General features: G+C 39.6%; 2 protein-coding genes across 3 annotated transcripts in view; one reads left to right on the top strand and one right to left on the bottom strand.

Annotated features, from left to right (window-relative positions):
• The first annotated feature begins 393 nt into the window (after positions 1-393).
• Positions 394-27,328, top strand: part of HABP2 (hyaluronan binding protein 2) — a 30,528-nt gene continuing 3,593 nt past the window's right edge. Inside the window, exons 1-12 of the mRNA XM_062580391.1 lie at positions 394-475; positions 1,052-1,180; positions 2,243-2,353; positions 2,837-2,953; positions 3,460-3,579; positions 4,591-4,762; positions 5,217-5,311; positions 6,369-6,615; positions 7,299-7,441; positions 7,863-7,997; positions 9,482-9,627; positions 10,530-10,731. Of these exons, the coding sequence (XP_062436375.1) occupies positions 394-475; positions 1,052-1,180; positions 2,243-2,353; positions 2,837-2,953; positions 3,460-3,579; positions 4,591-4,762; positions 5,217-5,311; positions 6,369-6,615; positions 7,299-7,441; positions 7,863-7,997; positions 9,482-9,627; positions 10,530-10,706 (1,674 nt within the window). The 3' untranslated portion in view covers positions 10,707-10,731. The remainder of the gene's footprint in view (positions 476-1,051; positions 1,181-2,242; positions 2,354-2,836; positions 2,954-3,459; positions 3,580-4,590; positions 4,763-5,216; positions 5,312-6,368; positions 6,616-7,298; positions 7,442-7,862; positions 7,998-9,481; positions 9,628-10,529; positions 10,732-27,328) is intronic.
• Positions 12,003-27,328, bottom strand: part of NRAP (nebulin related anchoring protein) — a 53,949-nt gene continuing 38,623 nt past the window's right edge. For both annotated transcript variants that reach the window (XM_062579737.1, XM_062579738.1), the window contains 13 exons: positions 26,827-27,024; positions 24,849-24,953; positions 23,759-23,857; positions 22,853-22,957; positions 22,382-22,489; positions 20,425-20,736; positions 17,586-17,690; positions 16,823-16,921; positions 16,610-16,714; positions 14,926-15,033; positions 13,957-14,268; positions 13,561-13,713; positions 12,003-12,448 (listed from right to left, as the gene is read on the bottom strand). In XM_062579737.1, the coding sequence (XP_062435721.1) occupies positions 12,347-12,448; positions 13,561-13,713; positions 13,957-14,268; positions 14,926-15,033; positions 16,610-16,714; positions 16,823-16,921; positions 17,586-17,690; positions 20,425-20,736; positions 22,382-22,489; positions 22,853-22,957; positions 23,759-23,857; positions 24,849-24,953; positions 26,827-27,024 (1,911 nt within the window). In that variant the 3' untranslated portion in view covers positions 12,003-12,346. The remainder of the gene's footprint in view (positions 12,449-13,560; positions 13,714-13,956; positions 14,269-14,925; positions 15,034-16,609; positions 16,715-16,822; positions 16,922-17,585; positions 17,691-20,424; positions 20,737-22,381; positions 22,490-22,852; positions 22,958-23,758; positions 23,858-24,848; positions 24,954-26,826; positions 27,025-27,328) is intronic.

Raw genomic sequence — 27,328 nt, 5'->3', positions numbered from 1 at the left:
CATTACCATAGCGTGTCTTTGAAACACCCGAGCAGCTTCAACTGGCAGCAGACATACCTGTGGAAAGAGCAGCCAGCCCACTTCAATCAGCCTCCCCCCAAGCATCCGCCGGCGAAGCTGCCGGTCCGCCGGCGCTCGGCTCCCGGGGGGACGCTGCCGGCGCAGCGGGGCCGCTCCCGGGAGCGCGGCCGAGGAGCCGCTGAGCAGGCTGCAAAGCTGGTGGGAGGCTGCAGACTGTGCTGAAGTAAGGGCTCTCTTTTCATCGCGTGTCCGTGCAGTGCCCGGCACAGCGGGGGCCTAGCTCCTAGGAAAGGGGTTTGTGGACTCAGAGCCACGTTGGGATGTAGATGCCTAACTGTTTAGGGCCCTCACTCCCCAGGGATCGCTACCAAAATGAAGTTCTGTGTCCCAAGAAGTGGTAGGCAGCTACATACCTTTGACGATCTTGCCTTGCGCTGCAACGGCGATGATCCTGGTAATCAAAGCAGTGAGACAAAGAAAACCTGTTATTCTTGTAGGAATCTAAATCTCCTTTTCTTATCACAACCTGTGCTGGTAACAAGCATTAGGGTCTTCTCCTGGTTCTCACACTTAGTGCCGAGCTTGTGTGCTCTGTGGCATGCAACAGTGAGGAGTATCCACATCCACAGGACTCTCAGCCACCAAAGGGTAAAAAGCCACGTCCTCTCTGGGGCATCCTGGCTCCCATCACAGGAACCCAGCTGAGCAGAGCAGCAATGATCCCAGTGCACTCCAGTGCCCCTTGGCTGAGATGACCGGTTTGCAGAGGCTGCCTTGCTTTGTACGGGGCAAACTCTTGCTGGATGAGCTGTGAACTGCAGGCTTCATGGTACCAGCAAGGAAGAGCTAAGTTATGCCTTGTTTACCCAAGGTGATGCAAGTTCTAGACCCACTGTTGCCATGAAGTTCCAAATGAGCTTAAGGAGAAAAAGACTGACCGTTCCAAGGAATTAATTTTTAATACCTTCTCTCTTTTTAACAGCATTTTAATTCTTCTGTACTTCCAACCTCTTCTCACTTCTCCCTGCAGACCAGACTGATGACTATGTGTACTATGATGAGTACACTCAGTTAGAAGAGGAACCCCTCCTCCAAAGCCAATACACTGACGATCCTGACTGGTTTGAGGAAATGTATGGCCACAGTAGTGCTAGAAAAGGTATTAGTAACTCTGCACTTCTCAGGGGTGGGCAGGGAGGCAAGGAAGGGGTAAAATCCCGACACTGCATTTTCAGTGTGAATGTGGCAGGCCTCGTCTGCCAGCAAGCTCTCAAAATGCCTGCATCAAAGGGATGAGTTAGGAGGATTGTTTGCAGTGTTCTCCTTTGTATTTCTTTTGTAAGGAGTCTGTGTTTTATCTCTGGGTTTCACAGGATGGATTCTGATCATGCAGAACATTTCTGATTGCTACTACAAAAAACACAGGCTTATTTGTCTATAGATACTGTAAGATGTAATTGCTGTTTTCATGGATATATGTTCTTTTTATACTGGGAACCCAAATGTAGAGCAGGTTTCTCTCTCTCTCTCTCAGTTGCAGGGTTCTTTTCTTTTCTTTTTGTATTTTGTCATACAGGCAGGAAGCAGGAAAGGATCCTCAAAATTGCTCTGGGAACACAAAATAAGAGAGAGGAAGTTGGTCATAACATCTCCTAGGGTTATCCTCTTGCATAAAGAAAACAGAGGTGGTATGTAGCTGGCTTTGCTTGCCCCCAACACCAATTGCTCCTGGCAGCTTGGAGTAGAGTGGAGAGATTTAGCATAGGAATAGCATCTAAGTGACTCTCAGTAGGTGCCAACTCCACTGGAGCCATCTGGGAGTATTTTAGAGTATAATAATGATAGGTGGCTTTTCCAGGGCAGTTTTTTTAGTAAGCCAAATCCAGACACCTCCACACTAAGTATATGAAGACAGATGCTTGAAGCCAGCTCTGGTTCTTAATGCATCTATTTCTGCAACTGTTAGAGAGGCAGATCTTCCCTAGAGCGAAGGAATGGGTTTACCCAGTTAAGACTCAGTCACAGCTTTGGGAAGGGAGCTGGGGAGGGAACTTCAGATCTGAAAACATGAGCTGGAACAGCTTGCACTAAGCTCCATAGCTGCTCCTTTTGCACAACACTCTGATGGCACCTGTTAGTCAAAAAACATGAGAAGAGAAAACAAATGAGAGAGATGGAGAAGCTGAAAGTAAAACTAAAAAACCTGCTGTCATTACCTTAGCAGACCCCTGCTCCTCCAATCCCTGCAAGAACAACGGCCAGTGTGAAAAAAAAGGAAGTAATTTCCGATGCAACTGCCCCATGCCGTATACAGGAACTACATGTGAGAGAGGTAGCTGCTCTTTTTCCTAACTTATATTCCTTATTATCTTCATAACTAATGTTACTATTTTAGCTCTATCAATGGAAACAAACACAACGCTTTAGAAAACCATTTTTTTATGACAGCCCAGTGTAGCCATATTAATGGATCTTGCAGCCAGCTTATAGTCTAGACCAGAGTCTTTTTAAAGTGGTATCCAGTAAAATATACTGTAGGTGTTCAGAAAGCACATCTCTATTCTCAGTCTTCCCTGGTGTAGGCAGTGGTGAGTTTCCTATTGGTCTTGCAGCCCTTTTGCTGTAGATACTGTGAAAAAGGAGCAAAATCCCGTATCTACACTGCTACATAGTCTAGTGAGAGGGCCAAATGAGAACCCCCTTGGCAAGCCAGGAGGAAGCATGTCTTTCACTGACCCTGCAGGGCCCAGCCCTCATGCACATACAAATGCTGATAAAGTATCTTGTTTTTCTGTTTTATCTGGCCTCATCGTAGTGAGAGACATGTGTCTGGAGAAGAGATGCATCAGAGGAGATTGCCTTATTACATTAACCCCACCTTATTTCCAGTGCAGCTGTAGTCATCCCTACAAATTACCAGACTGTCACCGAGGTGAGCATAACCCCAGCAGAAAGGGTTCCTGTTTAGCTGGGCACTGTGTGAATTGTGGTGGGGACTGTATTGCATTATGGTTGAGAGGTCACCATACAGCCATTCGGTGGAGGGAGAGCATGTGTGACAGCAGAGGGTTTATTTAGAGAGTCATCTCTGCCCTAGTTGTTAAGCCTCAGTCTGCTACAGCTTCCTGCCCTGAGGATCAGCATCCTAGCCCAAACATTTATGTTTGATTTACGAGGTGGTGGTTCAGTCACTAGTGAAACCTCTGTGATAAGCATTTTACAGAGTTCCTAAGAATCACAGATTCAGTAAGGTTGGAAGGGACCTCTGGAGGTCATCTAGTCCAACCTCCCTGCTCAGCAGGGTCACATAGAGCATGTTAGACAGGGTGAAAGCTTACAGCCTAAATGGGAGTTTTCGCTAATTTCCATCAGATGTGTGAGTGGTTGCGTAGCTTTAAGCAAAGTAACAAACCTATTCTGTGTTTTCCATGTTGACAGCATCTTCACCATGCAGGCCAAATCCATGTAAAAATGGAGGCATCTGTATACGGCACAGAATCAGATCAAAATTCACCTGCAAGTGTCCCGAACTGTTTAGAGGGAGAATCTGTGAAATTGGTATGTCACTACTCCAGAGGAAAAGGCTGGGGGCTAAACCTCTAGTTAGCCAAAGGTTGGCTTCTCCATGCAGTCAGATTGATTGACACCCTCACTGCACACAGAACCTAACTGTGCACCTGCGGCACTGGCTTCCTCAGGGAGAGTTTCGGAGGCTGACTTCTGCAGCTAGCATCGGCAAAGGGGTTCAAAATAGATCCTGTGTTGATGTTTTCTGACTTGTGCTCCACCTAGCTCCCACTAGAAAAGAATGAATGAGCACACATTTCCAGAGGTCCTATGTGACCCATGGTAGGAATGTCAGGGTTTCCTTAAACACCAGAAAGCCAATGTAGTTAAGATTCATTCTGAGTTGTTTCTGACTGCCCAGGGCCAAGGGGGCAACTGCTCGTACATGAATGGGTGACAGGCCATGGGATTACCTTGGCGCGTGTGGAGTGTCTTATGCCTCTCCAGTACCACACCACAGGCACCACATCCCACACACACTTCCAAGGAGCAGAGCTTGTTTCATTCTCTTTTAAAAGTTTATTGCACTTCAGACAAACTCCATGTAAGATGAGTGCACCTCATTGCAGATGATCTTTCCTCCAACTGCCTACATGTAAGGTCCACAACCCATAACCTTCCTATTGGCACATCTATTCCCTTGTTATGATAGCAGTTCTGAACCGAGTTCTGGCTAGTCTTGCTAATACCATTTCTTGGACAGGCCACTGGGGAAGTTATCCTAGTTTTAAAAGACACCACTTAGCTATTAAGTCTTTACAATAGAAAGAAGCTTCAGGCATTTGAAGTCAGTCTTTTCTTCAGGATGGACAGATGTTGGAACATGATTCACATGTCTGTCCTACCAAACATAAAGGATATCATTATGTGGACTGTTGGGTCCTATAACTCTTCTGCTCCTCCGTGAATTGAACAGTAGAGCAAGAAGGGAAAGGAAGAGGAACTGCTTCAGGGAAGGAACAACAGAAGAGACATTTTCATATCAGATTTTTCTTCTTACAGGACCAGATGACTGCTATGAAGAGGATTCCTCCAAGTATAGAGGAAGAATGAACCAAGCAGTGAATGGGAAGACATGCCTGCACTGGAATTCCCACGTTCTCTTGGACTATCCTATTAACTCATTTATGAAGGATGCTGACTCTTATGGCATTGGTGAACATAACTTCTGCAGGTAATACTTTGAAAAAGCAACTGTAGAGGTCTCTAATGAGGAAAGCAGTGAGTACAAACTGCTCCCATGGATATGACAATAGGGAAGTCCTTAGGTGGTATTAAGGTCTCACATCTTCTGATACCCTCGTTTGTTTTAGACAGGAATGTATTATAGCAGCATTTCCTAAGTGACTGTACTGATTTGAGACTTCAGAGCCTGCCCTTATTTCCCTGAATTCCCTAGTTTTTCTCAAGGTTAAGATGAATGTGGGGATAATGACAGAGACCCTCTCTTTCCCCCTCCCCCATCACAGGCGTTGTCTTTCTCAAAATTTATGAAAGAATATCTCTGAAAGCTTTGGTCTCATGTTGGAGCATGAGGCTACTCTGCTAAACATCTTCAGATCTGTAAGCCAATTTCACGGAGATTTTTCCGAGTCTGGTTAGCTGATGCTGTCAACTGTTTTCTTCAGGAATCCTGATGGTGATGATAAACCATGGTGCTACATCAAAAAAAATAACAAGGTGGAATGGGACTTCTGTGACATTTCACCCTGCTCAGGAACAGGTAGAGTGGAAAGTTATAAATAAACTGCTTGGCAGTGTGGAGGTGCTCCAGACTGGCAAGCGCCTTGAGCTGGAGACACCGACACATTACAAGTCACCGCCACAAAATTGTGGCACCTTTATTATCTGGTTTTAAATAGCATTTCTGTAAGTTCTGCCCTGGCATAGATGATTCCTAGAGTACTCGGAATATTCAAGTTTAAAGCAGTTGAATTCAGCTTCAAGTTTCCAGCTATTCTAAAGTCCCTTTAGATGCACTGCGCCATAAACATCCAGCAGGGAAACTGTTGAAGTTGCTCACTGTGTGCACCCCATACAACAAGGCAAAATCATGCCCACAGTATAGTAAACCAATGTTAGAGGTGAAACTTGCAGGACTTACCCCGAGGCTTTGGGATTTACCACCAGTGAGAAGCTAAATATCCAAAAGCATATTGGGAAGCTACAAGAAGTAGGAGTGAGTCAGCTCACATACTTTAGACTGAATTGTTTCTGGCCAGCGACAGATCTGTCCAAGCCTAGATCTTTCAAGAGTCTTTAAAGACGTTTTTGTTTCTATATCTGGGTCTGCTTATTGTAAGGTTATTGGCTTAGTCTAGGTCAGCAGATGGAAGAGGGATAATACACTTTTGGAGGATTCCCAACAGATCTTCCACGTGAAGACCCTTTTCTATATTCATTCAGATATCAAAGAATTCAACAGTATTTCCATTTGGACTATTTTACCTAGGCAATAGGGTGCTAACACAATAATTATTAGAGACAGAGTTTATGTCTAAAACATGGTATAGGTTTTGCCAGATGGATAGAATCTTTTCTTTTTTATTGACTCTACTTTCTCATTTCCCAAAATATCCCTCCTTATCCTCCCCATCATACCCCCAGTTCCCCAGAAACAAATGCCTTCTTCTACAGGTGCCAGCCATGGACACAGAATTGCAATGCAGCCAATTGTCCCAGAGACTGGGAGTCGCTCCCTGTAACTTAACTCTCCTGGTCACAGTTTCCCAGTCTAATACAATCTTCACATTACACATTTTCTGTCTCTCCCAATGTAGCTGAAGAGATCCCAGGGACAGGAGAGAGCCTAAGCGTCCCACCTGAGTCAGATGATATATTCAAAACATGTGGACAACCAGAAAATCAAAGGCCACTCAAGAGGATCTATGGTGGAGCCAAGACTAAAGCTGGCAAACATCCGTGGATGGTATCTTTGCAGGAAAAGACTTCAATGAGGAGCAGGCATTTATGTGGTGGAGTGCTAATTAAACCTTGCTGGGTTCTTACTGCTGGACATTGCATTGAGTAGGTGCAAATCCTATGTCTAGGTAGCTAAACAAAAAAAAAAAAAAAAAAAAAAAGGAGAGCATCTGTTAAAGATGCCTTGAAATTTACAGTTCAAATCATTGCTGGGAGTCAAATTAAAAGGAAAGCATAGATGTGAAAAAAAATGAATATACACATGAAGTATATATATGAAACTGTACATATATTTAAGTTGTACGTACTAGAACAACAAATTAATCTTACTTTCCTAATCACCTATAGTGAGCTAAAAGAATAAAACAGCTTTATATTAGAGGGAAAGAAGAGTAATGTAATAACATTTTGCAAGGTATGGAAGAAGGCCTATAGGTATGACGAGACAAGTGCAAGTGATTATAATCCCACATCTCCATGAGTTACACGGTCACAGCCACAGTAATAGACTGTGTATACAATTCTGCTCTGCTCTAAATGCAAAGAAAAGCACGTTCATGCAGTTTCAAACTCAGTACCTATCATGATTGCAACAAGTTAAGAGCACATATATAGGCCAACATCACAGTTTTCCTGACTGAGCTCTCTTATAACAACCTCTTGAAATCTTCTGCCCATGCTCTACAGCAACAGGAAGCAGATATCTTGACTTCCACATGCTAAAACAGTAGGTTATCACCACCCTGCTAGGCAATGTCTGCATGTAATTTGCTTTACTCTTTCTGCAGAGATTCAGCAGAATATCTCCAAGTGGCCCTTGGAAAGCAAGACCTCAAGAAGAGAGAGCCTCAAGAGCAAATATTTGATGTGGAGAAGATCATTGTACATCACAAATACAAAGACAAAGATGGTGTCCAATACAACGATATTGGTAAATCCCTTCTATTGAATATTCATGTGGCTCATGAATATTCAATGAACTGACCTGAAGTTGTTTGAAGTACTTCTCTCCAGCTGAAGTCAGTGTAAGATTTCCATCTGAAAATATATTCCAGAAATAATTAGGCCAAATTGTGGCTTACATCCCTTGGATCTTTGGTGATGGGAATCATGATGGCCAGGCAGAAGTCATGGTGTGGGAAGAGCAAAAAATAGAGACAGGGCCCAACAGGGGTGCAAATAACATATCAGATATTTGTAGCCTTCACAGGGTTGTATCACAGGTATTGTATCACTACCAACAGGTAGTGCAAATAACATATCAGATATTTGTAGCCTTCACAGGGTTGTGTTACAGAATGATAAGGACTAAAATTAATTATAAATATTTTTGTTGTTTATCTTGTATCCAGCATTGCTTAAATTGAAGCCAGTTGATGGTCACTGTGCTGTGGAAACAAAGTATGTGAAAACAGCATGTTTGCCTAACTTCCTCTTTCCTGTTGGGACTGACTGCTTCATTTCAGGATGGGGTGCCACAGAGAAAGGTATTTGCGGGCTAGCTTGTTTTCAGTTAGTGCTTCTTTGGCAAGGTGGCCTGGCACATTCAGTGACTATTACGAGATCCTAATGTGGGTCTAGGTACTCAGTGAAACCAAGACTTGGAATTCAAAATTTAAGACAGCTAAACCCTCCTAGGAAAATTAATCATTAGCTGGCATCTCCAACTCTTAGACCAACCAAACATGCCAGAAAGTTCTGGAAAAGAAAATCCATCGCATTTTTTTGTTTGCCATCTGACACACCATGTCTTGGTTTCATTTAGAGCCAGCAACAGAAAGAAGAAAATATCAGGAGAGCGAGGTTGTTGTGATAGCTTCTGTATCTCAAGATAAGACCAAGAAAAACTGGAACTTTCACATGGTTTTCCAGCCCATTGGGTTGGAAAAAGCTTTTTAGAAGCAGCATCTGGATCTTCAGATGCACAGGAAAAAAAAGAAATCCAAAGCTTTTCAAGTTCAACCAGCACTATCCAAAACCTTTCTTGCCCACAGTAAATCCTGATGGGAGAAATTACTATGCTTAAAAAAAGATAATGGTAATTTTCTGAAAAATGCATTTTCTCATGTTCTGATTGATGTGTTGCTGTAAAGCAGCAGAAGGAAAATGTGTCACAGAGGCTGCAGCAGGTGTCCTACTGCTTTGTGACTGATACAGCCAGATATGATACTTAGGACCAAACTCTCCCTTCTGATGTAACTCTCATTGAAGTCCGTAAGAGACAAGCGTATTCATTTGATCAGAATGCACCAACAGAATTTAATGGACACTTTTTTTAAAATTCCAAATAAAAAGTCTCTTAAAAAGGGTATAGGGATTTTTTTTCCCCAACAAGAATATGAAGTACTCTGTTCATGTTCAAACTAGATGGCTTCTTTTAGCAGAGCTATTATTAGCATTTCAGGAAATCACCGCAGAAATTGAATATTTCCTGAAACTCAAGTACAACCAAACTTATAAAGCACCTTTAATTATCTGCAGATGTAGTGGGATGAAAATCTGGCTACTGCCTCTAGATGTCAAGTTATGTCTTTAGATTCACTATAATTACTCATTGCCTTTAAATATTGTATAATTTTCAGTTTTCATCTGTTTCATTAGTTTGCACATTAAAATAGCTAGTTGTAGAAGTCTGAGAAGTGCTGAGCAGTTCTAAGCCCCCTCCCAGGACCAAGGGGAGCTGCAGACCAGCACCTTTGAGAATTAGAATGCCACTGACACGTGGAGCTTATCTGAGCCATATTCTGGATGCTTGATTTTGATTTTGTTCAGGCAACAACCTCAGTGTCGTAAGTAAAGCGTCTAGGCTCAAACCATATTATTTCAGATAGACTAGCCCATGCATTCCCTCATCACCACTCCCAACTCCCCTTTCTCATCCAAATGGCAAATAAGCTCATATTTCAAATAAAGACAGCATATAACAAGATTGGGAGGAAGGTGCCTCAATTATTTGCTGCACATCCTGTAGATGATGAATCCCACCAGCTGTTGGATGCCAATGTCAAGTTGATTTCACAGAAAAAGTGCAATGCACCACGAGCATATGATCACATACTGGATGAAAGCATGTTCTGCGCAGGAAATCTTCAGAGGTCTGGAGTTGACTCTTGTCAGGTCTGTTGCTTTTTCTGTATTTGAACACTAATTTCTCATGTAAATAGTCAGGCTGTGCAAAGTAATAGCTTTGGAAGGGTACTGTATATGGATCTGTTTCTCCCATTAGTATATTTCAACAGCCCTCATCTTTCTTTCTTCAATACAGCTTGAGATTTATATCCCTAGAGCTAATGTCATCCCTGTCAGCCACAGGCAGATCTATGAAAGCTAGAAACCTGCCTCGAAAAGTTTGGTTTCTGAGGCAGTTTGTCATAATAACTTGAAAAATTTAGGTCCCCCCTCCCCGTATATGCTGTTACAGCCTCTGCTATCAGCAAAAATTCCAACTTGAGCTTCACTATCAGAGCTAATACTTATAGGGGAAGACACGATTGATAGTTCTTTTCATTACACTAGTGCAAATGTGAAGTGAGTTCATATTTATGCTGTTGTAAGACCGGGTAGGAACCTGAGCAATGCTTCCTGAGGTGAAAACTAACACTGCAAACATACTAAGCAATAGAAACCATCAACAAAACTGAAAAATGAAACAAGTCAGCTCAGAATAAAAAGTTTTGTTTTTGTTATTTTGGGGAGGTGCAGGTGGGTATCAAGTATTTTCCTTTATGCCTACGATCACCTCTTTATCTTTTTGAACTCAGGCCCTGAATGCCTGGTACTTCATGCCTGGGAAGTTTCATGTTACCTTGTCAGATATATGTCACTTAACAAACTTAAACTCTAGTTTCATTTGACCTAATTCCATAAAAATTGCAAGCATACTCAGGAACTGAGCAGCACCTGTTGGTACATGTTAGAAAAAACAAAAAAAAAATCAGTCTTTTAATGAGGGACGAGAATTCTTATACTGGTAAATGTTTTGCTTCACTTTTTGCACTTGTATTGCTTTTTCTCAACAGGGAGATTCTGGAGGCCCTCTAACTTGCATAGAAAATGGTTCCTACTATGTGTACGGCCTTGTGAGCTGGGGTGAGCAGTGCGGGTTAGAAAACAAGCCAGGGGTCTATACGCAGGTGACAACATTTCTCAATTGGATTAAATCCAAAATTCGGTCGGAGTCAAGGTCACTTCATTAAAAGATAGCATTTGGAACAGCAAATGGTAAGCTTGAGAAATTTACTTATTTTTTAGTCTTTTCCTCAACCTCCTTTTCCTCAATCAAAAACTTTACTGATGCTCTGATGCTTCCCATGACCTTGATGAGGTATTCAAGATCACCACCTTGGAAAAGGCATTAGAGTGGTTAACAGGATGTTGATTACAGTCTTTCTGCTTGGAGGTGTTCAAAGTAAGCCATCTTTTTGTAAGCAAAACAGATCAGAAACTAAATCAACTCCAGTTCTTCTCCAAATGAGTCACAGCAACACTCAGGTTCCAGTATTGCTTTTCAAGCCTTTGTCCCTGAAAATTCTGCAAGCTCAGCTGCTATCACTCTTTCCCTCTTCCTGTCATGCCCCCTGCCGAGGTGTTTTTACTACAGTTACTGGAATCAGACACATCAAAGCTATTGGTGCATGCTCCCAAAGTCAGTGGCATTTTTAAAATATATAAAATACATCATGTGCCTGCATTTGCCAGACTAGGGCCACTGGAATAATCTGAGAAGGGAGGATCAGGCAGGAGAATTATTTTTAAAAGCCCTTCTGTAGGGCTAACAACCCTAAATTCCATCAGTGATGCATTCCAAATTGAAAAGGAAGGAAAAAAAAATCACTAGCAGAAATATTCCCTTTATATCTGATGATAGGATTAGTCATTATGCTCCAGATCCACAATGATATACATGTGCTCAACTGCACTTCATACCAATGAGACCTAGGGGCTTTTAAACGCCTTTGAAGAGTTGGATCTAAAGGTCTTGGATAATTCTTGGGTTTTTAGAAGGTCTGCAGGTAGAATTTTGTATTTTTGCCCAATGATTCTGCAGCCCTAAAGGGAAATTTGGAAAATGGGATTAGTATTAAATCAGGACATGAAAACAGACATGCTTGCATGTGAGGAGTCAATTCATTAAAATAGTGGCATCTCTTTCATCCGAGTTCTAGGGCTTACAATCTTTTCTTAGTAGCCACCTAATCTATCAATAGTTAATCCTAGTATAATAATTTCTAACAAACTAATTCTGATTTTTGTGCATCAGCAAATTTGAAAAAGATTGAAGAGCTAATTGTGATCTGAATACACACTGTAAATTGTAAACCACCTCTCTGCTGTTCATTAAAAGGTGTGACCTTGCTTAGTCAATGATAACTTTGCTTCCACTGGCCCTTGTCTTGTTCATCTTTTAAGCCATCTGTATCATTCTTTTGTATACTCTTTAGTCAATGGTACCAATAATCCAGGAACATAAAAGTCTCCAAACACGACAAGTGTAGAATCAGGTTCATTTGATTTATTTAGTACAAATGATTTTATATTCTACCAATCAATCAGGTTCATTCATCTGCAGTACAAACCTGAGCCTGCCAGTCATCTAGTATTAATTTCATTTACAGCTTTAAATAAATTCTAGACTCTGTAATACATACTGTGATAAATAACAAAATATCCACACAAAAATACAAAGATCAATTTTAAGTTGCAATGTTTAGGTTGATTTTTAAAATAAAACATTCATAGATGCCACATATTGTGCTTCCTAGAAAACTGGAAAAGCTACAGGATTTGCAGGACAAGCTGAAAAAAAAAATCTAATTGTCTTGTTTCATGTTTCTGCTTACTTCTTATACAGCTGCATCTTCCTCCTCTTCACTTGCAGAATTTCTGAAGCATCAGGGTTGACTGTGACTTGCTGACATCCTTCTGTCTCTGACAGGTCCTGTAAGATCAAACCCAACTAAATTGTGACAAAAGTCAGTGGACAAAAGAAGGTTTTAACTGTTTTATTATTCTGTAAAAATATTTACAAATTAAAAATTAACTGGTAAACAAATGGGAAAAAATCTGAATTACTGCTCTGCATTTCTGCTCTGCTCGGAACAAATCTCTACCATGAAAACATGCAAATAATTTTGACATGCAAATAACATGATCCCTTCATGCAAGTTAGATACTACAAGTATCCAAGGACAGAATGTGCTCAAGTCCTAATTTCTAGAGCAAACCAGCAAACTCCTCATTTCCACATGGGTAATGCATCTGTAGATTTCCCTGGAACTCTCAGATCTTAACCACATGTAAGGCTTAAGATGATATTGCCTGCAGTCTCTACTGTCTGTGGTAGTAAATCATAGTTATAATTCATTTCCTGAATAACTTTTCAGATGGCGGAGTAAACCAGGGATATGTCCTGTTTCTCTTGGGCTGGCTTATTGTTTGGCTTGTTCCCAGAGTTAAAACTTAACTGAAACAAGTACTTAAAGTGCAGAGCTTCTCTTTTATTGTAACTTTTATTTTAACTTAATGCTTCCTTACAGTAGGGGCTACAAGGTCCCCAAACAGACTTTTGCTCTCTTGTACTGGGACATTGCAGACTAGGACCCACACCTATGGAGATGAGGAAGAAAGAAAACCTGGAAAATTCCAGCTTGTAATTTCTTGAAGTTTGTGAGAGACAGGGGTGGAGGAGGCTGGGGAGTTGTCTAGAGAGTTCCTTTCATCCTTCCACCTCTGCTCTCTGTAGAGATACCAGGATGTCTAAAGGTATGAAGACATCCATGAGCTAAGAGCAATACATTCCAAAATATTACTAAATCCTATTCTGTGGCATCATCAGCTGTGATAGTGGTGAACACCCTAGAGGAGCTCCTTCAAATTAAGGTTTAGACACTGCCACAGAATTCAGTGAGGGAAGTATATATATGTTCTATTGAAACAATGGGGAGAACTATAGGCTCCAGAGAGCATTCAAAAGCTTTAAAGGGAATGTGTGCCTGCCTGCCTTCTGGTGAGCAACTGGGATTTGTGAGAAGAATGGTTTCCTCTACTTACACCTCCAGGTTCATACTGAGCAGAAGCACCTTGCAACTCCATTTCCCGAGCGTATGCTAGCTCAGCAGCTCTTCTTGCCATTTCGACTTTGTAAGAACCTGGTGGTGTCCAGCCAATACCTTTGATCCAGTTCAAGTCAGACTTGTATTTGACCTGAGAGAATGAAACGTATGCCAGCATGTATTATTTCATCTGGCTCTCAAACAGCATGCTCTGAATCTTCAAGAGAGTGCATATCAGGAGCAACAGGATCAATGATAAACAAATTGTTTGTTCTCACCAAACAGACTTTAGTTCTTTTAAGAACAATTTTGTTGCTTGGTAAAGTTTGCAAAACACATTGCCACAGAACAGCTCCTAGCACTTGAACAGACAGTTCTGCTCAGTTATACTTACATCACTCTGCAGCTTGTAGGCTTGCTTTGCATGCTTCACATTTAGCTGCTCAGGATCACAAGTGTATTGGTGAAGAGGCTGCCTGTAGTTAACATTGCTGGCAAGCTGCTGGCTTCTCTTAGCATGGAGGAATCCTGGCTGGTTAAGATGACTCTTGAACTGCACCTTGCTTGGGGCATACCCACTCCTGTATTGGTTGTCACTCTGGAGTTTCCCCACTCTGAGGACGTGTCTGATTTTGGGATCATCATTTGCACTGCGGAATCCAATCTGCTGACCTTTGTCTCTTAGGAAAGCCTCCCTGTATTTGTACTGCAGGAAGTACAGAGGAAAGTATCGTTTTCAAATTCCTTTCAAATTCCATTATGCAATAACGTACCCTCCCCTAGCTATCATCAGTGCTTCCTGTAGTGCATGAAGACCAAGGGTTTGGCTGATAGCAAACTATATCACTTAAGCTAACATGACACTCTAGAAAAAGGATCTCTGTGGTAATTGTTAAAGGAGTGGAAAGATTAGAGATCCCCAGATACTGATCTCTTGAAAGCAGCCACAGTTCCTTTTTACTCTTGTACTGTCTAGTGTACACAAGAAATGGCTCAAGCAATGAAGCGCTTCCATCTTCAGCATTCCTGCCAACTGCAATCATCTCATGTGTTCAAAGGTGACACACTCTAATCAAGCTCATGCTTTGACTATTCATAGCTTAGTCTACTTAGGTATATCATAATATACCTTTTTCCCAGTAACAGAGCTTTGAAATGAAACACACCAATCTGATTTTGGGTATTATTAATGGGAGTCTATAGTTGGAAGTCTCTGCACTTACCAGCATTTGGTTTAACCAGGTCACCAATTTTCCCAAATCAGACTACAGGGCCCACTTATGCCAGAATTTACCCATTTTAACAGGGTGGGGGGTGTCATGGGAACAGGGTTGGGAAGTGCTTGAAATAAAAAGCTTCTTACATCACTAGCAATCTCTCTTGAAGCCTTTGCTGTCTGGAATGGGATGGCATCAATCCTAAAATCATAGCCACACGCCCTTGTCTGTTCCCAAGATGTTTTATATGCTTTCTGTTTGAAAAGAAAAGAACAAAATAGTCATTTCCCCCTGCAGTTTCTTAAATGTAGCCTCATGACTGCAATAATAAATGTTTCATCCTACTGGGTTTATTTGTATCAAGAGTCATCAGTACCATCTCCAAGGTTTTGATCCACTTCTATAACACTTCAACGTCTTTTCTGTTCTCCATAATGATAAAATGTCTCATCTGAAAAGTGCCACCAGGGTTTCTTTTTGTACTTGAATGTGGTTGGTTTTTATTTGATTTAATTTCTATTAGAAACTGTGATGCATGTCACATCAATATTGCATTGATATTGCCCTTATTCTCTCTTTTGATGCATCTACTTGTAGTGTCTTGGGTTTCATGGCATCATAATTTCAATACCAGCTATTTCAAGCTTTTCTAGTGTTCTCTATCTCAATCCCCAGCCACATGTGGCTTCATTAACTCATCTGGAATAACAGCTGCTTCTAACATATTCATGTGTCTTTGTGACTTTGAGGCTATGAAATACATTCACATCCTGAATAGAAATTGCTCTAGATTTGATTTTTCTTCCTTTAGTAGTATTCTTACAATAACTTCTAATTTGCTGTTCCCACCACACAGCCACTGTATCTTAGCTGACACTTCTAGTTCTCCCTTTCAGGCTTTATTCATTTGCTTTCTTAAGACGCTGGTTCACCCCCTTCTGGGGTTTGTGACCATATGAAAACCTGCACAAAATCAACTTCGTATTTCAAAAGGTGTTCTTGCTTTCACTGATGAATGTAGTGCTAGGTGGTGTTTAATTTGAATGCAAACTGAGATGTCAAAAGTCCAGCAGGAACTGGTAGAACAGTCCACTCAAACTGTGTAAGTATTTTAAGCCCTGCTAACAGGTCTAGAGCTGATCCTGTATTCATGTGCAATCATCCCTTTTCCCTTTTTATTTTTTACCCCTGTGGCTTCAAAGAATGTAAATCTTAGCTATTTCCTTTAGCTATAGAGCACCTCCTACACAAACCAGGAACTCAAAGATCTTTTCAAACTAAGGTCACTCTGACTCTACAGTTAAAGAAGACAGGGAACAAAAAGGAGGGACAGACAACATGCCTCTGTCTGGAGCAGTGTGGAAACAGAACCCTTTAAAAAGATCCCACTTACTGATGTCATTGTATCTATGTCAATGATGACAGCTGTGTCTAAGGAATCAGTTTAAAGTAAATTGTTGCAACCTCACGAAGTTAGACTGCATAGTAAAGGAAAGAGAAGTATTATTTTCTCCTCCCCCACCAAAATGGAAGTTCATGGATTTATATTTGTAATTAACTATAGCTAGACTGAAAGACTGAAATGCTTAATAGCTTCCTGTCATAGCAAGCAGAGTTGATTCTCCAAAGGGAGAACAAAAACAGCAAACTTTTCCTAATCCCGCCAGCAGGCCTTGCTATGTGTTGGCTGTCCACAACCTCCATTTTTTCAGTCAGGCTCAGCAAAAGACTTAGTGTCTACACATACAGGAAAGCTTTTTCATTCCCCAGCAAATTTGCCTTCCTTAAACAAGCATTATCAGCCCTGAAGTAAAAGGCTCTATTACTTACGTCGCTGATTTGAAGTGCATTCTGGCGGGCTCGGATAAAATCTGGGTGATCAGGGGGCAGGGTGTACCTGTGCCTGGCTTCAGAGTCTCCAGCCTTGTACAACCTCTGGGAAGTCAAAAGTCATTGAATACAACTGATACTGGAAACAAGGCTGAGGTCAAATGATTAAAGCGTAACAGAAGTTAATATCATTTACAATAAAATCAAACCTACATCACTGCACTGGAGGTAGCTATTTCTAGCATGAATCAAATCTGGAGAGTCAACCACAGTAGTGAACTTCAAACTTTCTGGCTTCTGACGGTACTTTGCCTGCATGGGGTGTGGGGGAGGACAACAACAACAAAATCCAAGAGGTTTATGTTAGACACAGATAAATCAGGATTACAAACGTGATAAATAGAGTTAAACATAAAAATCACCTTCTTGAAGCTGCAGTATAAAAAAAAAAAACTATTCTGCTTTAGTCTGAGTTGCTCTTTCAGCTAGGGAGTAGGGATGCCACTCTATCACTAATGGTGCCCAGGCACCAGACTTATTTTGTCTGTCGAAGTATGGCTTTACATTGAAAATTCATATGCAAATTCACTATGCTTAGGACAACTCAAAACTCGTCATTAACACAGAGTACTGAACAGACTAATGATCCCTTCAATGTGATTGTCAATGCTGTGTCTTTCTATATCACTTCCATAATCACCTGCTTAGAATTTCATAATAGAATTTGCTGCATTTATTTATTGCTACGTATTTTGTTTACACTCCTGTGTTTCATTCAGGATGGAAAATATTCAGCAGGTGTCACGCAGTGGACTTGCATTTCCCATACTGCTTCTTGGTAACTTACATCTTGTATAAACAGGCTTCTGCATCAAAAGGAAATGATAAGCTACATTCGTAAGTGTCATGTAACGAGGAGCCTTGATGGTAAACAATTCCTACAGATGTGCTATCCCATGAAAGATTTATCAGTTACCTCGCTGATGAGCTCTCCAGCCTTCTTTACACTTTCTATCTGCGGAGATCTCAGAGCTGTCCAACCAACCCCTTTCATGAAGTTCAGGTCTGATTTGTAGCGATGCTGTTAAAAATGAAACAGTTATCAGTTTTGCATCCATAGCTATTAAGGTTTTTAAAAAGACTTCCTGATTCATATTAAGATTTCAAGGTTTTTCATTTGCCATGCATATATCACATTGTAAAGCCAAACTGTTTGCATTTGTTCATTCCACCAGGAATTAAATAATGTATCATATGCAAGTTACAAGAGGAGGCCCCACAAGTGAATTAGTATGACTCAAAGCAGTAAGTAATAGCCTGTTTGTACTGGGTGTAAAAGAACCCCTTTTGAAATAATTTTCTGAGGTGAATTCAAGTCAGGATAATTATTTTATCTGGTGCATGCTTCCTCATTAATCCCATTTCTAAGAGGAAATCCTTACTCTGTTCTACCCACATAAAAGGCTTGCTCTACCTCCTGATTCAGTAAGGAAAAAAACAAGATAGACCCAATAAAAAGTGAAAGACAGTAAAGCACCCCTTCCTCCATCAATCCTGACTTTTTCTTCAGAGTGACAGTGGATCACTGTGTGACTTTAACTTCATCACTCAGCATTTCAGAGTCTCAAACTCTCTATATGCGAGATGGAGATAATAAACAGCTGGCTCAAAGCGGTGCTCTTACTAGACAGTGATGAGATCAGACAAAACCATCTTGATCATTTCTCTGGATTCCTAACCTGCCCCTAAAAGTAGCAGACCATGCCCTGAGTTCCTTATTCATTTCCTACTCTGTCCCTTGTAGGCAAGCTCTGAAGTACACCCTGATAAGCTCAAAGAACCTGGAAAAGTTACTTTCCTGTAATGTAAGCCACCATCACAGATCAGTAAAGGCTAAAAAATCCTGCATATCTAGATCTAAGCAACTTACACACCATCTGTTACCCATTACAGTAGAAAATAGGAATGGGAGTTGGAATGACAAAGAACTGCATCTAGCAACAGTTTCTATTCCATCCCAGGAGTATTCCAAAATGTTCCTAAACCTATCTGATATCTCCATACCCTAAGACAACTTGCATGCTAACAGCACTTTGTCTTCTACCAGCAGCGTACTGTGAGATTAGTCATTAGGCAAAAGGAGCCATCTGGAGAGCTCTACTGAACAATACACTGGGAAACAAAAGATTTAATGAAACAAGTAGCGCTGGTCTGCAAGGCAGGGTGACACGACTAACAAATGTGGAGGAAGGAATGCATAGATTTCTGTGACTACACAGAGAAGGTACATAAGAAATTGCTGGACAGCCTGAGAAGGAAGATTAGAAAGCTTTCCTCAGGGAACGGCCTTACATGCGTGTACATTTTTTATTATACACACATATATTTGTGTATGTACATGTGTGTGCATGGGTGCAGACAAATAATATGTATATATACATATAAAATGGACTGCTATGAAATATTTTTGAGGACTTGATAACTAAAATTCCAGTGGTGAAAGAGCAACTAAAATGCAGTTGATAAACTCTGTCCTTCCCACTGAATACACTCTCTAGGGTCTGTTGACTTTGAAACTGGAACTGAGATTCCCTTACTAATTCCTAAGCCCCACAGAACTTGCTCCCTTATTTTTGTTGCCATACATTTGGATACCTTAATTTCCTGGGCTAACACTTTTTTCTTTCCATTTGACAAAGAAAAAAGACAATAGATATCATAATAATAAAATTCAACACGGGTTCTTCAGCTGGATCATTTGCTTTCATTTGAAGTCATAAATCACAGTATGTTATTTTAAAGTGCCTTTTCTGGCAATGAAGAGTGCATTCAGGATACCAGATAGCATGTACACTGAGCAAGAAAGAAGGATCTAGACTCTCCATTGCTTTGATTGCCTCTGGCTTTCACAGATGGCATATCTATTCATACCTTCTCATCAAATATCCCATCACTTTGTCTCTTGATAAAATCAATAAATGATCAGTTCCCTGAAGACATATTAAAAAAAACGGCACAACTTTGAGAGCAACCTTTTCCACTTCCTTGCTGAATCATTCAGTTTATTTTCTTATGCTACAAAACACAGCCAAACAGAGCTTCCTGCTACAGAATGACTAATGAAAGATCACACTGGACCCTAAATTGTCAAAATACAAGTACCTGCATACAGGGAGCTTTATACACACACTCAATATCTGCATTCATGTGGAAGCAGACAGGGGCAATGGCTTGTCTCCCTGAACAAATGTACATGTGAACATGGAAACATGCAAAGTTAACATGGATGTTACCACACTGATTCCATCATTTCTGCAATCAAAATTTGTCTGAACTTACATTTGCGTGAGTAATTTATGCTAATACATCCAGGGGACTGGTTGGTTGATATCACCAGCTCTGTTTGTAAAATGGCCTTCTAACATGATATCCCAAATTAACCTCTGAACATTTAACCTCCTGCCCAAAGACTTCTGCACGTAAAGCAGTCGTCATCAAAACACTGGCTGGCTGTGACCCAACCAACTGGGCAATGATTTTGTATATTCTCCAGCAATAGAATAAGTAATATTGACCACATTGATTTTCCATCAGGCACATAACATGAGAACCTCTGCCTGACTCACGTTCCGTATGCATGGAGCAATCTGATATCCTGCTGTTATGCATACCTCAGTTTACAAGTGCTCTTCCTAAAAACATTGTCCAATGTCAATATACAATTTGTCCCAGTTGTGTAAGATTTTATTATTACTAACTATTTATAACTATTATTACTAAACTCAATTTGCAGTTAATAGAAAGAAAATCTTTACCTCACTCTGCAGCATATGAGCTCTTTTGGCCCATTTCATCTTCATGTCTTCTGGGATTGCTGTAAACTCATGGAGTCTCTTTCTATAATCCTGATCACTCACTAAGGCTTGGGCTTTCTTAGCGTGGACAAGATTCACCATGTCCATGGGCAGATGGTACTGAGACCACACTCCTTGGGATCCTTTCTTATACTCCTGTTCACTCTGTAATTTAGCAGCATGCAAGCAATGCAGCAACCTGTTATCATCCAGAACACTTCTGGCACCAACGTGCTTTCCTCTCTCCATCACAAAGTTGTATTTATATTGGTACTAAAAGCAAAAAAAGATAAAAGTGACAAAGGGCCAAATTACTCTAGCTAATTAACTTACGATTAAATCATTGAAATACCTATGCTGAGTGCAAAAAACAGCCAGGCTACAGAGCACTAGAAGGTAACTGTTTGAATCCCTCATTGCTCTCAAGTTTAGATGCCACAGTAGTTGCAACATTTAAGTTGAGCACAACTCAATACATGCTCTGAATATGGCCAAAGTACAGATCATGTTTAACCTCAGATTATGCATTTTTATTTTATGTCCCATAGAATTATATTTCTATTACTAGGAATAAGAACATAAAAGAAACAAACAAAAAAAAAGATGAAAAACCTATACAAGAGAAACATCATGCACTCTGTAGCCTTCAGATTTGTAAATGCCACCCAGCTATTTGAAAGAGTAAATTCAGCTATCCTGGATCAATAACTATGTTGAAAAGCCTAAGATGGTGGTCTGAGCACAAGAATAAGCACCAGCAACCTCTCATTCTCATCTTAGCTGGGACTATGACTCTGTCTGTGATCTTGCATTTATCCTCTCTGTGAAATGGTGATGATGATGATGATTATTTATACAGCATCAACAGGCTGTTTGGAACTTTAAAGAGAAAGCCTGGGCCTTGAAGAGTTCATAATGTAGTAGAAATGGGATAATAACACTTATCTACCACACAAGAGAGTTGTGAGGATTAAATTACACTAGCTAATGTTTATAAAAGTGCTGCAAAGATGAAGGACCAAATTCAGATCTGTTGTAAGAGGATGTAATTCTATTAGGGACTTGTACCCTTTAAAGGAGAGCTGAAGCTACAACCAAAATCATTCTGCAAAATATATTTAAGTATACATAGTATATTACAAGTAGATATAGTTGCTTCATAAAACAAATACACATTAAATATATTCATATTTTATCAATTAGAGAAAAATATGCAACTAAAGGCTACACAAAATAAGAGGGTTTTTTTAAACTTAATTTTAGTACAATTGTAGGTGTTTCTTATAATTTATTTCTCAAATTTCTTGCAAGGAAGAGATGAAATTACACTTTCTGAAAAAAGGATACTACTATGTCTGAGTATTTTGCAAATAATAATCCAAGTGAGAAAATGTTTTTAAGGGTAAGAAAACTTGTTTTTCTTCCTTCAGAAATTAAGAGGACACATTTACAGGAGCATCTACTAATTTTCACATCCTAACCAGACAGTCAGCTCTTGATTTGCAGAGATTCAAAGAACACTCAGCTTCTTGTGACCTCATTTCAAGTCAGGGGCACTAAGCACTTCCAGAAGTCAGCTCAAAGCTGGTAGATAGAATTAGTGGGCACTTTAGAATATGAGTAGCTGAAAGCCTGGAGAGCTGGGAGAATCTCTTTGATTTGGCTGTCTGTAAATACTTTAATTCACTAGCTATTTCCCACTGGAAGATGTTTAACCAAGCTTGGTTCTTGGTTAGCAGTGAATTTTTTTTGTTTTAAATTCACACAAAGAATCTCATTCATAAGTAATATATCCTGTCTCACACTTGTCTCACTTGGTTATGGATTTGCTTTAATTCACTGAAATCTGCTTTAGACATTGTTTTACATGGAGTTAACAGAAATTAGGCAAGATGGAAGGTTGAATCATTCAACTCACATCACTAGCAATTTCTCTGGAGGCCTTGGCAGTCTGGAAAGGCAGTGCTTCCGTTGTCAGCTTGTAGCCTTGAGCACGCAGATTATGCCAAGATTCCCTGTATTTTGCCTAAAGTAGGAAAGGCACATGTAGATTGCTGGTTTACTTTTAAATGTTCAAAGGAACAAACAAAGTGAGCCTCTTTCATTTGTTATTCTGACTTAGAGTTTCATTCCTCATACTCAAAGGATTTTTTTTAATTATCTTTATGAAATGCTACAAACTCAGACAACATACGTGTCTCATTCCTTATGTAGATTTAATTTACTCACAACTGCATACATGTTAATGTAGATAGATACTGTTATAATCAAACCAGGTAAAGCATAAATACAACAGATCTAAAAATTCCTCGACTTATCCATCATTCCTTGCCACTGTGCAGTTCATCCTCCAGTCCAAACAAATATAACAAATATAGCAAACTCTTACATCACTGAGGTTAGCTGCATTTATTCTTGCCCGTGCAAACTCAGGCAGACCCAGTGTTGGTGTATAGCGATGCTGACTGTCCTCTCCTGCTGCTTTATACAGGCGCTAGAAGAGATCAAAGAGATCAAAGACAATTGCAATTCATTTTTCTAATGTTTCAAAAATATAACAAAAGTACTTCAGTTGCTTCTGATTATGACAGCCATTATCAGCGAGCACAAAAAGAGCTAAGAATATATCAACACAACTGCAACTGCCTTTTCTTTTATTTTTTTCCCCGCTCTGGTATTAAAAAGCTTCTAAATTAATTGTTCTGTATATATCAAGATGTCAACCTGCTATACTCTTAGCCTTGCATTAGTATGTTCCCAGCAGGCCAAAAGGCCAAAAATGAACCTAAAAATGTTAAGAGCATCATGAATATGTATTAAACAAAAGAGCAGATATTTCTAATAGACTGGCCATATTTTCTAACTTTGATTCTTTCTCATATTATTGTAGAGACTTTTGATAATTTGCTCACAGGTTTTGTCTTGTTTTCAAAAATTAGAAAAGAGATTCTTTTTCAGGAGGCCTCTAAAGAGGCCACACTATTCAAGTGTACTCCCTTAAGAACACTCACCAGATTGATATTCTGAAACTGTTTCGTGTATTAAGAAAAACTGATAACGGGACTCTAGTATATGAGCACTATTTGGCACAAAGAGACTGAACTGAAAAATGGTGCTAAATATTTGTCCAGGAATAAATTGTTTGTGATCTAACTGTGCCAAAGCAGAAATCAGTGATGTTTTCTTTCCTTCTGATACATTCTGTTTTTCAGAACAAGGCTGTTTCTTCCCCTCTCTGCCAACCCTAGCTCACTACATTTTAGCATATTTTCTGATTCATATTAAAAGAGCCTACCTCATTAGCAATCATATTGCTGAATTTTGCATGAAGGAGGCCAGGAGAGTCTGTCACCGATGTGTACTTGAAGGAATGTGGCTGCTGACGATATTTACTCTGAGTTTACACAGAAAGAAAAATGAACAGGATCACTAAATTGTGTTATCAGATAAGGGACTTTTTTCTAATGCTAGTGCACCAGTATTGCTTCTTGTGCTTAAAACACTACTTTGCAAAGGATACATATCTATTAACCATTAGGCTAATTTACCTTTTCTACTCTGGTGCATGCTTGTTTCACTAGAGGAAACTAAGAGTAAATAAGGAATTCTGTGTACTTAAAGAAAAATGTGCTGCTTGCTTGTTTCACCCCTTCATGTCCCTAACCCCTGGCTAATGAAATTAGAAGAAAGGCAACACAATCCAGACAGAAGGTGCAACACAAGCCTGCTGAACCTTTTTGTGGGAAAGATGAGATTCACCCAGTCAGTGATGCTAAGTCAGAATCGTGAACAAAATAACTGCAAGCTCACTGCAAGCAGGGATCCATTCACTCGAATGCAACTTGCACATCTACATGATGACAACAGATCTAAGATTTGAAACTAGCAGAGAGTGTAAGGAGAGAACACAACAGAGGAAAGAAAAATCTGATTACAAAGGGTAAAAGAATAGGATGCAGAGGCAGCAAATGAAAAACAGACTAAGACTACAAAGCAGAAGGAGAGCTGAGGATAGTGTAATGGTCACTGGCATTGGGCACTCTGCAAATCAGTCTCATTTTGGAGAAACAGTACAAGGTGCCTAATAGAGTGCACAGACTTATTTTTAGTTGAAAAGACACTTTTAAAATCTAAAATAAATCACATAAAATAACAACCATTTGGGTCTGAAACACAAGAGAAAATATTGTGAAATCAGTTAGCAAAATCTACAAAACCTTGAACTCAGGTTCACCCATCTGTAGTTAGGACACAAATGGAGTGATCAAATGGAAGGGGAAGGAGCCTAGTTTTATCCAGTTAGTCACTTCGCCAGCCCAGTTTAATAGAAAGACATCTGGCAAACTCTTGTTTGTTGCAGAGAAATCAAAACCCTCTTTTGTTACCTCACTGATGAGTTCAGAAGCTTTTTTCTTTTCTTCAATCTCTAGGGCCCCAGGAATAATACATCCAACTCCTCGCATAAAGTTCATGTCAGATCGATATAAATTCTATGTGAAAAGCAGAATACAAGTTTGCATTTGAGATGACCTACATTTATTCATCAAAAATACACAGTAAAGTTATTCAAATAAATCCATTAAAATTAGCATCCACTACAAAAAGTTAATATACTTTATCCTATGGTCATGTGCTTGTGTGTGCATGTGTGTGTGCAGGTACAGTCATCATATACAGGCATACAAAGCACATATGTAAGATTCAGAAGAGTACTAAATCTCATTATCACTGAATGATACTTAGGCTCCCAAATTCTCCTTGTACCTTTGAAAAGAAACTTTTCCTAGATATATAACTTTTATTCATATATAATACATAAAACATATCTATATATTATTTATGTATAGATACATATAAAATGAGACTAGTTATATTCTTTAACAAAAGTTAGGAACTTTTAATAAGTAACATTTCAGACAAAATACTTTTGCTTTCAAACAGTTCTGAATTCTCATAATGTAAGCAGGGAACACTAGGGAAAAATAGTGCTGTGCCGCAGTATCAATTTTATTAAAATGTTTTCTACACCATCAAACACAGCAGTGAGTCACTGCAAATATTAGTTTCTCAAATACTACTGATACCTTAGAGCTAGATATATTCAGACAAATACTACTGCATTTGATGATGACAGAAGTGATGATAAGAACAAGAATTATTTTATTCTCTGCTTCAAAAAAATTATAAAGACCAAACAACTAATAAACACAGTTTTGCCTATTCAGTGCACATGTGGAAGCTGCTACTGCTTACTAAGGAAAGAACTAACTGTACTTAATGAGGAGTTTTGGTTCAGAAAGTCAATTGTAATGAATTCTACCTTAATTTCATTCAACCACGCAGGAGAGCAGAACCAACACCTCTTCTATTCTCTCATGCATTTGTCTGTCCAGTGCTAATCTCTGGACTCAAAGACATCATAGTGTTGTGTACAGGAAATATCCTTTGCGAGTGCATAGAAAGGACAAAACCTAGGGCTTTTTACTCACCTGTTACCAGCTATTAGAGACAGCTGGTAAGAGAGATAAATACTACACTAAAAAATGTTGCTGACAATTAACATTTTACTCCCAAATCAGAAGACAGGCATGGAGAGAAATCTGCCTCAGAATCTCTGATCATGTGTGCTTTTACTCCAGTTAGGGCAGCACAACTGGCAGCTGATATTAACACGTTTGAACATAGTCTACCATCTTTAAGATTGTTAAAAGTGTAAAACTGATATACAGTGGCATATTGGAGTCAGATTTGTTCTTAAGATATAGTATCTCCTGAAGACTCCTGAGGCAATCTAATCTATTAAATGCCCTTTGCTCAGTGCTATGCTTACAGACACAACTCACCATTGAATTTGTTAGGCATTATCTAGCTAATTCTACTCAAGATTTCATACTGAACTAAATTCATCCTTATTAGAATGTCAGTGGTTATATCTTGGGCTATAGTTTACTGGTCTTTTACAAATCAGATATATTTTTAAACAATAGGCATTTTGCTTCTGGAAGTACACATTAATTACATCCAGATGCAAACCGACTCAAAGATCAGAGGATAAACACTTTGCATGGTTAAAAAGACCTTGAAAAGAGTATTTCCCTAACAGTACAATCATTCCCACTTGCAAATACTTCTCTCCCCAGTCATCAAAGACTACTGTACACATCTTGGAATGGTGTGATCACACACGTTGTACAACTGTCTAATACGGTAATTGTCTCATTCCTGAACGTAATCAAGGGGGAACAGCTATTGTTTATGCCTCAACTGCTGTTCAAATATATACCATCAGCTGTCATGGTTTGGAACAGACCTATGTTGTATCAGACCCAGTAGGGAAATATCATTGGGATGTTTTGCAGTTACCTCACTCTGTAATTTATGTGCATTCTTGGCACATCGCAATCTCACATCATCAGTCAAAGCAGTATACTGGTGCAGCAGCTGTCTATATTCCTGTTCACTGACCAAAGATTGTGCTTTCCTGGCATGTACCAAATTTATCATATCCAGTGGCAGATGGAAGTGAGTCTTCGTACGCTCAAAACCTTGCTTATATTTCACCTAACAAATTAAAAACAGATCACACATATATCACAGCATGGTAATCAAAATTCAGGTTTTGATCAAAAGAGACATTCTCCATATTTCTCTATTTTCCAGTATAAATTATTCTTTTTAAATGTAAGTTCCCTAACATATTTAACTGTACTATGAATGACCAACATGTATAATTAGAATATGCTGCAGTCTATCCCAGGTCAAAACAGTACCCATCTACATTTTATTTAAACAGACTGAGATTTTTTTATAATTTTCATTTTTCGTTAAAACTAGATATATCTAATCTTTAGATAATAAAATTATC

The sequence above is a fragment of the Rhea pennata genome, chromosome 7 (genome assembly GCF_028389875.1).
Source record: "Rhea pennata isolate bPtePen1 chromosome 7, bPtePen1.pri, whole genome shotgun sequence".
Classification (NCBI taxonomy): domain Eukaryota; kingdom Metazoa; phylum Chordata; class Aves; order Rheiformes; family Rheidae; genus Rhea; species Rhea pennata.
Note: the sequence above shows the minus strand (reverse complement) of the source record. Positions and strands in the feature narration are given on the sequence as shown.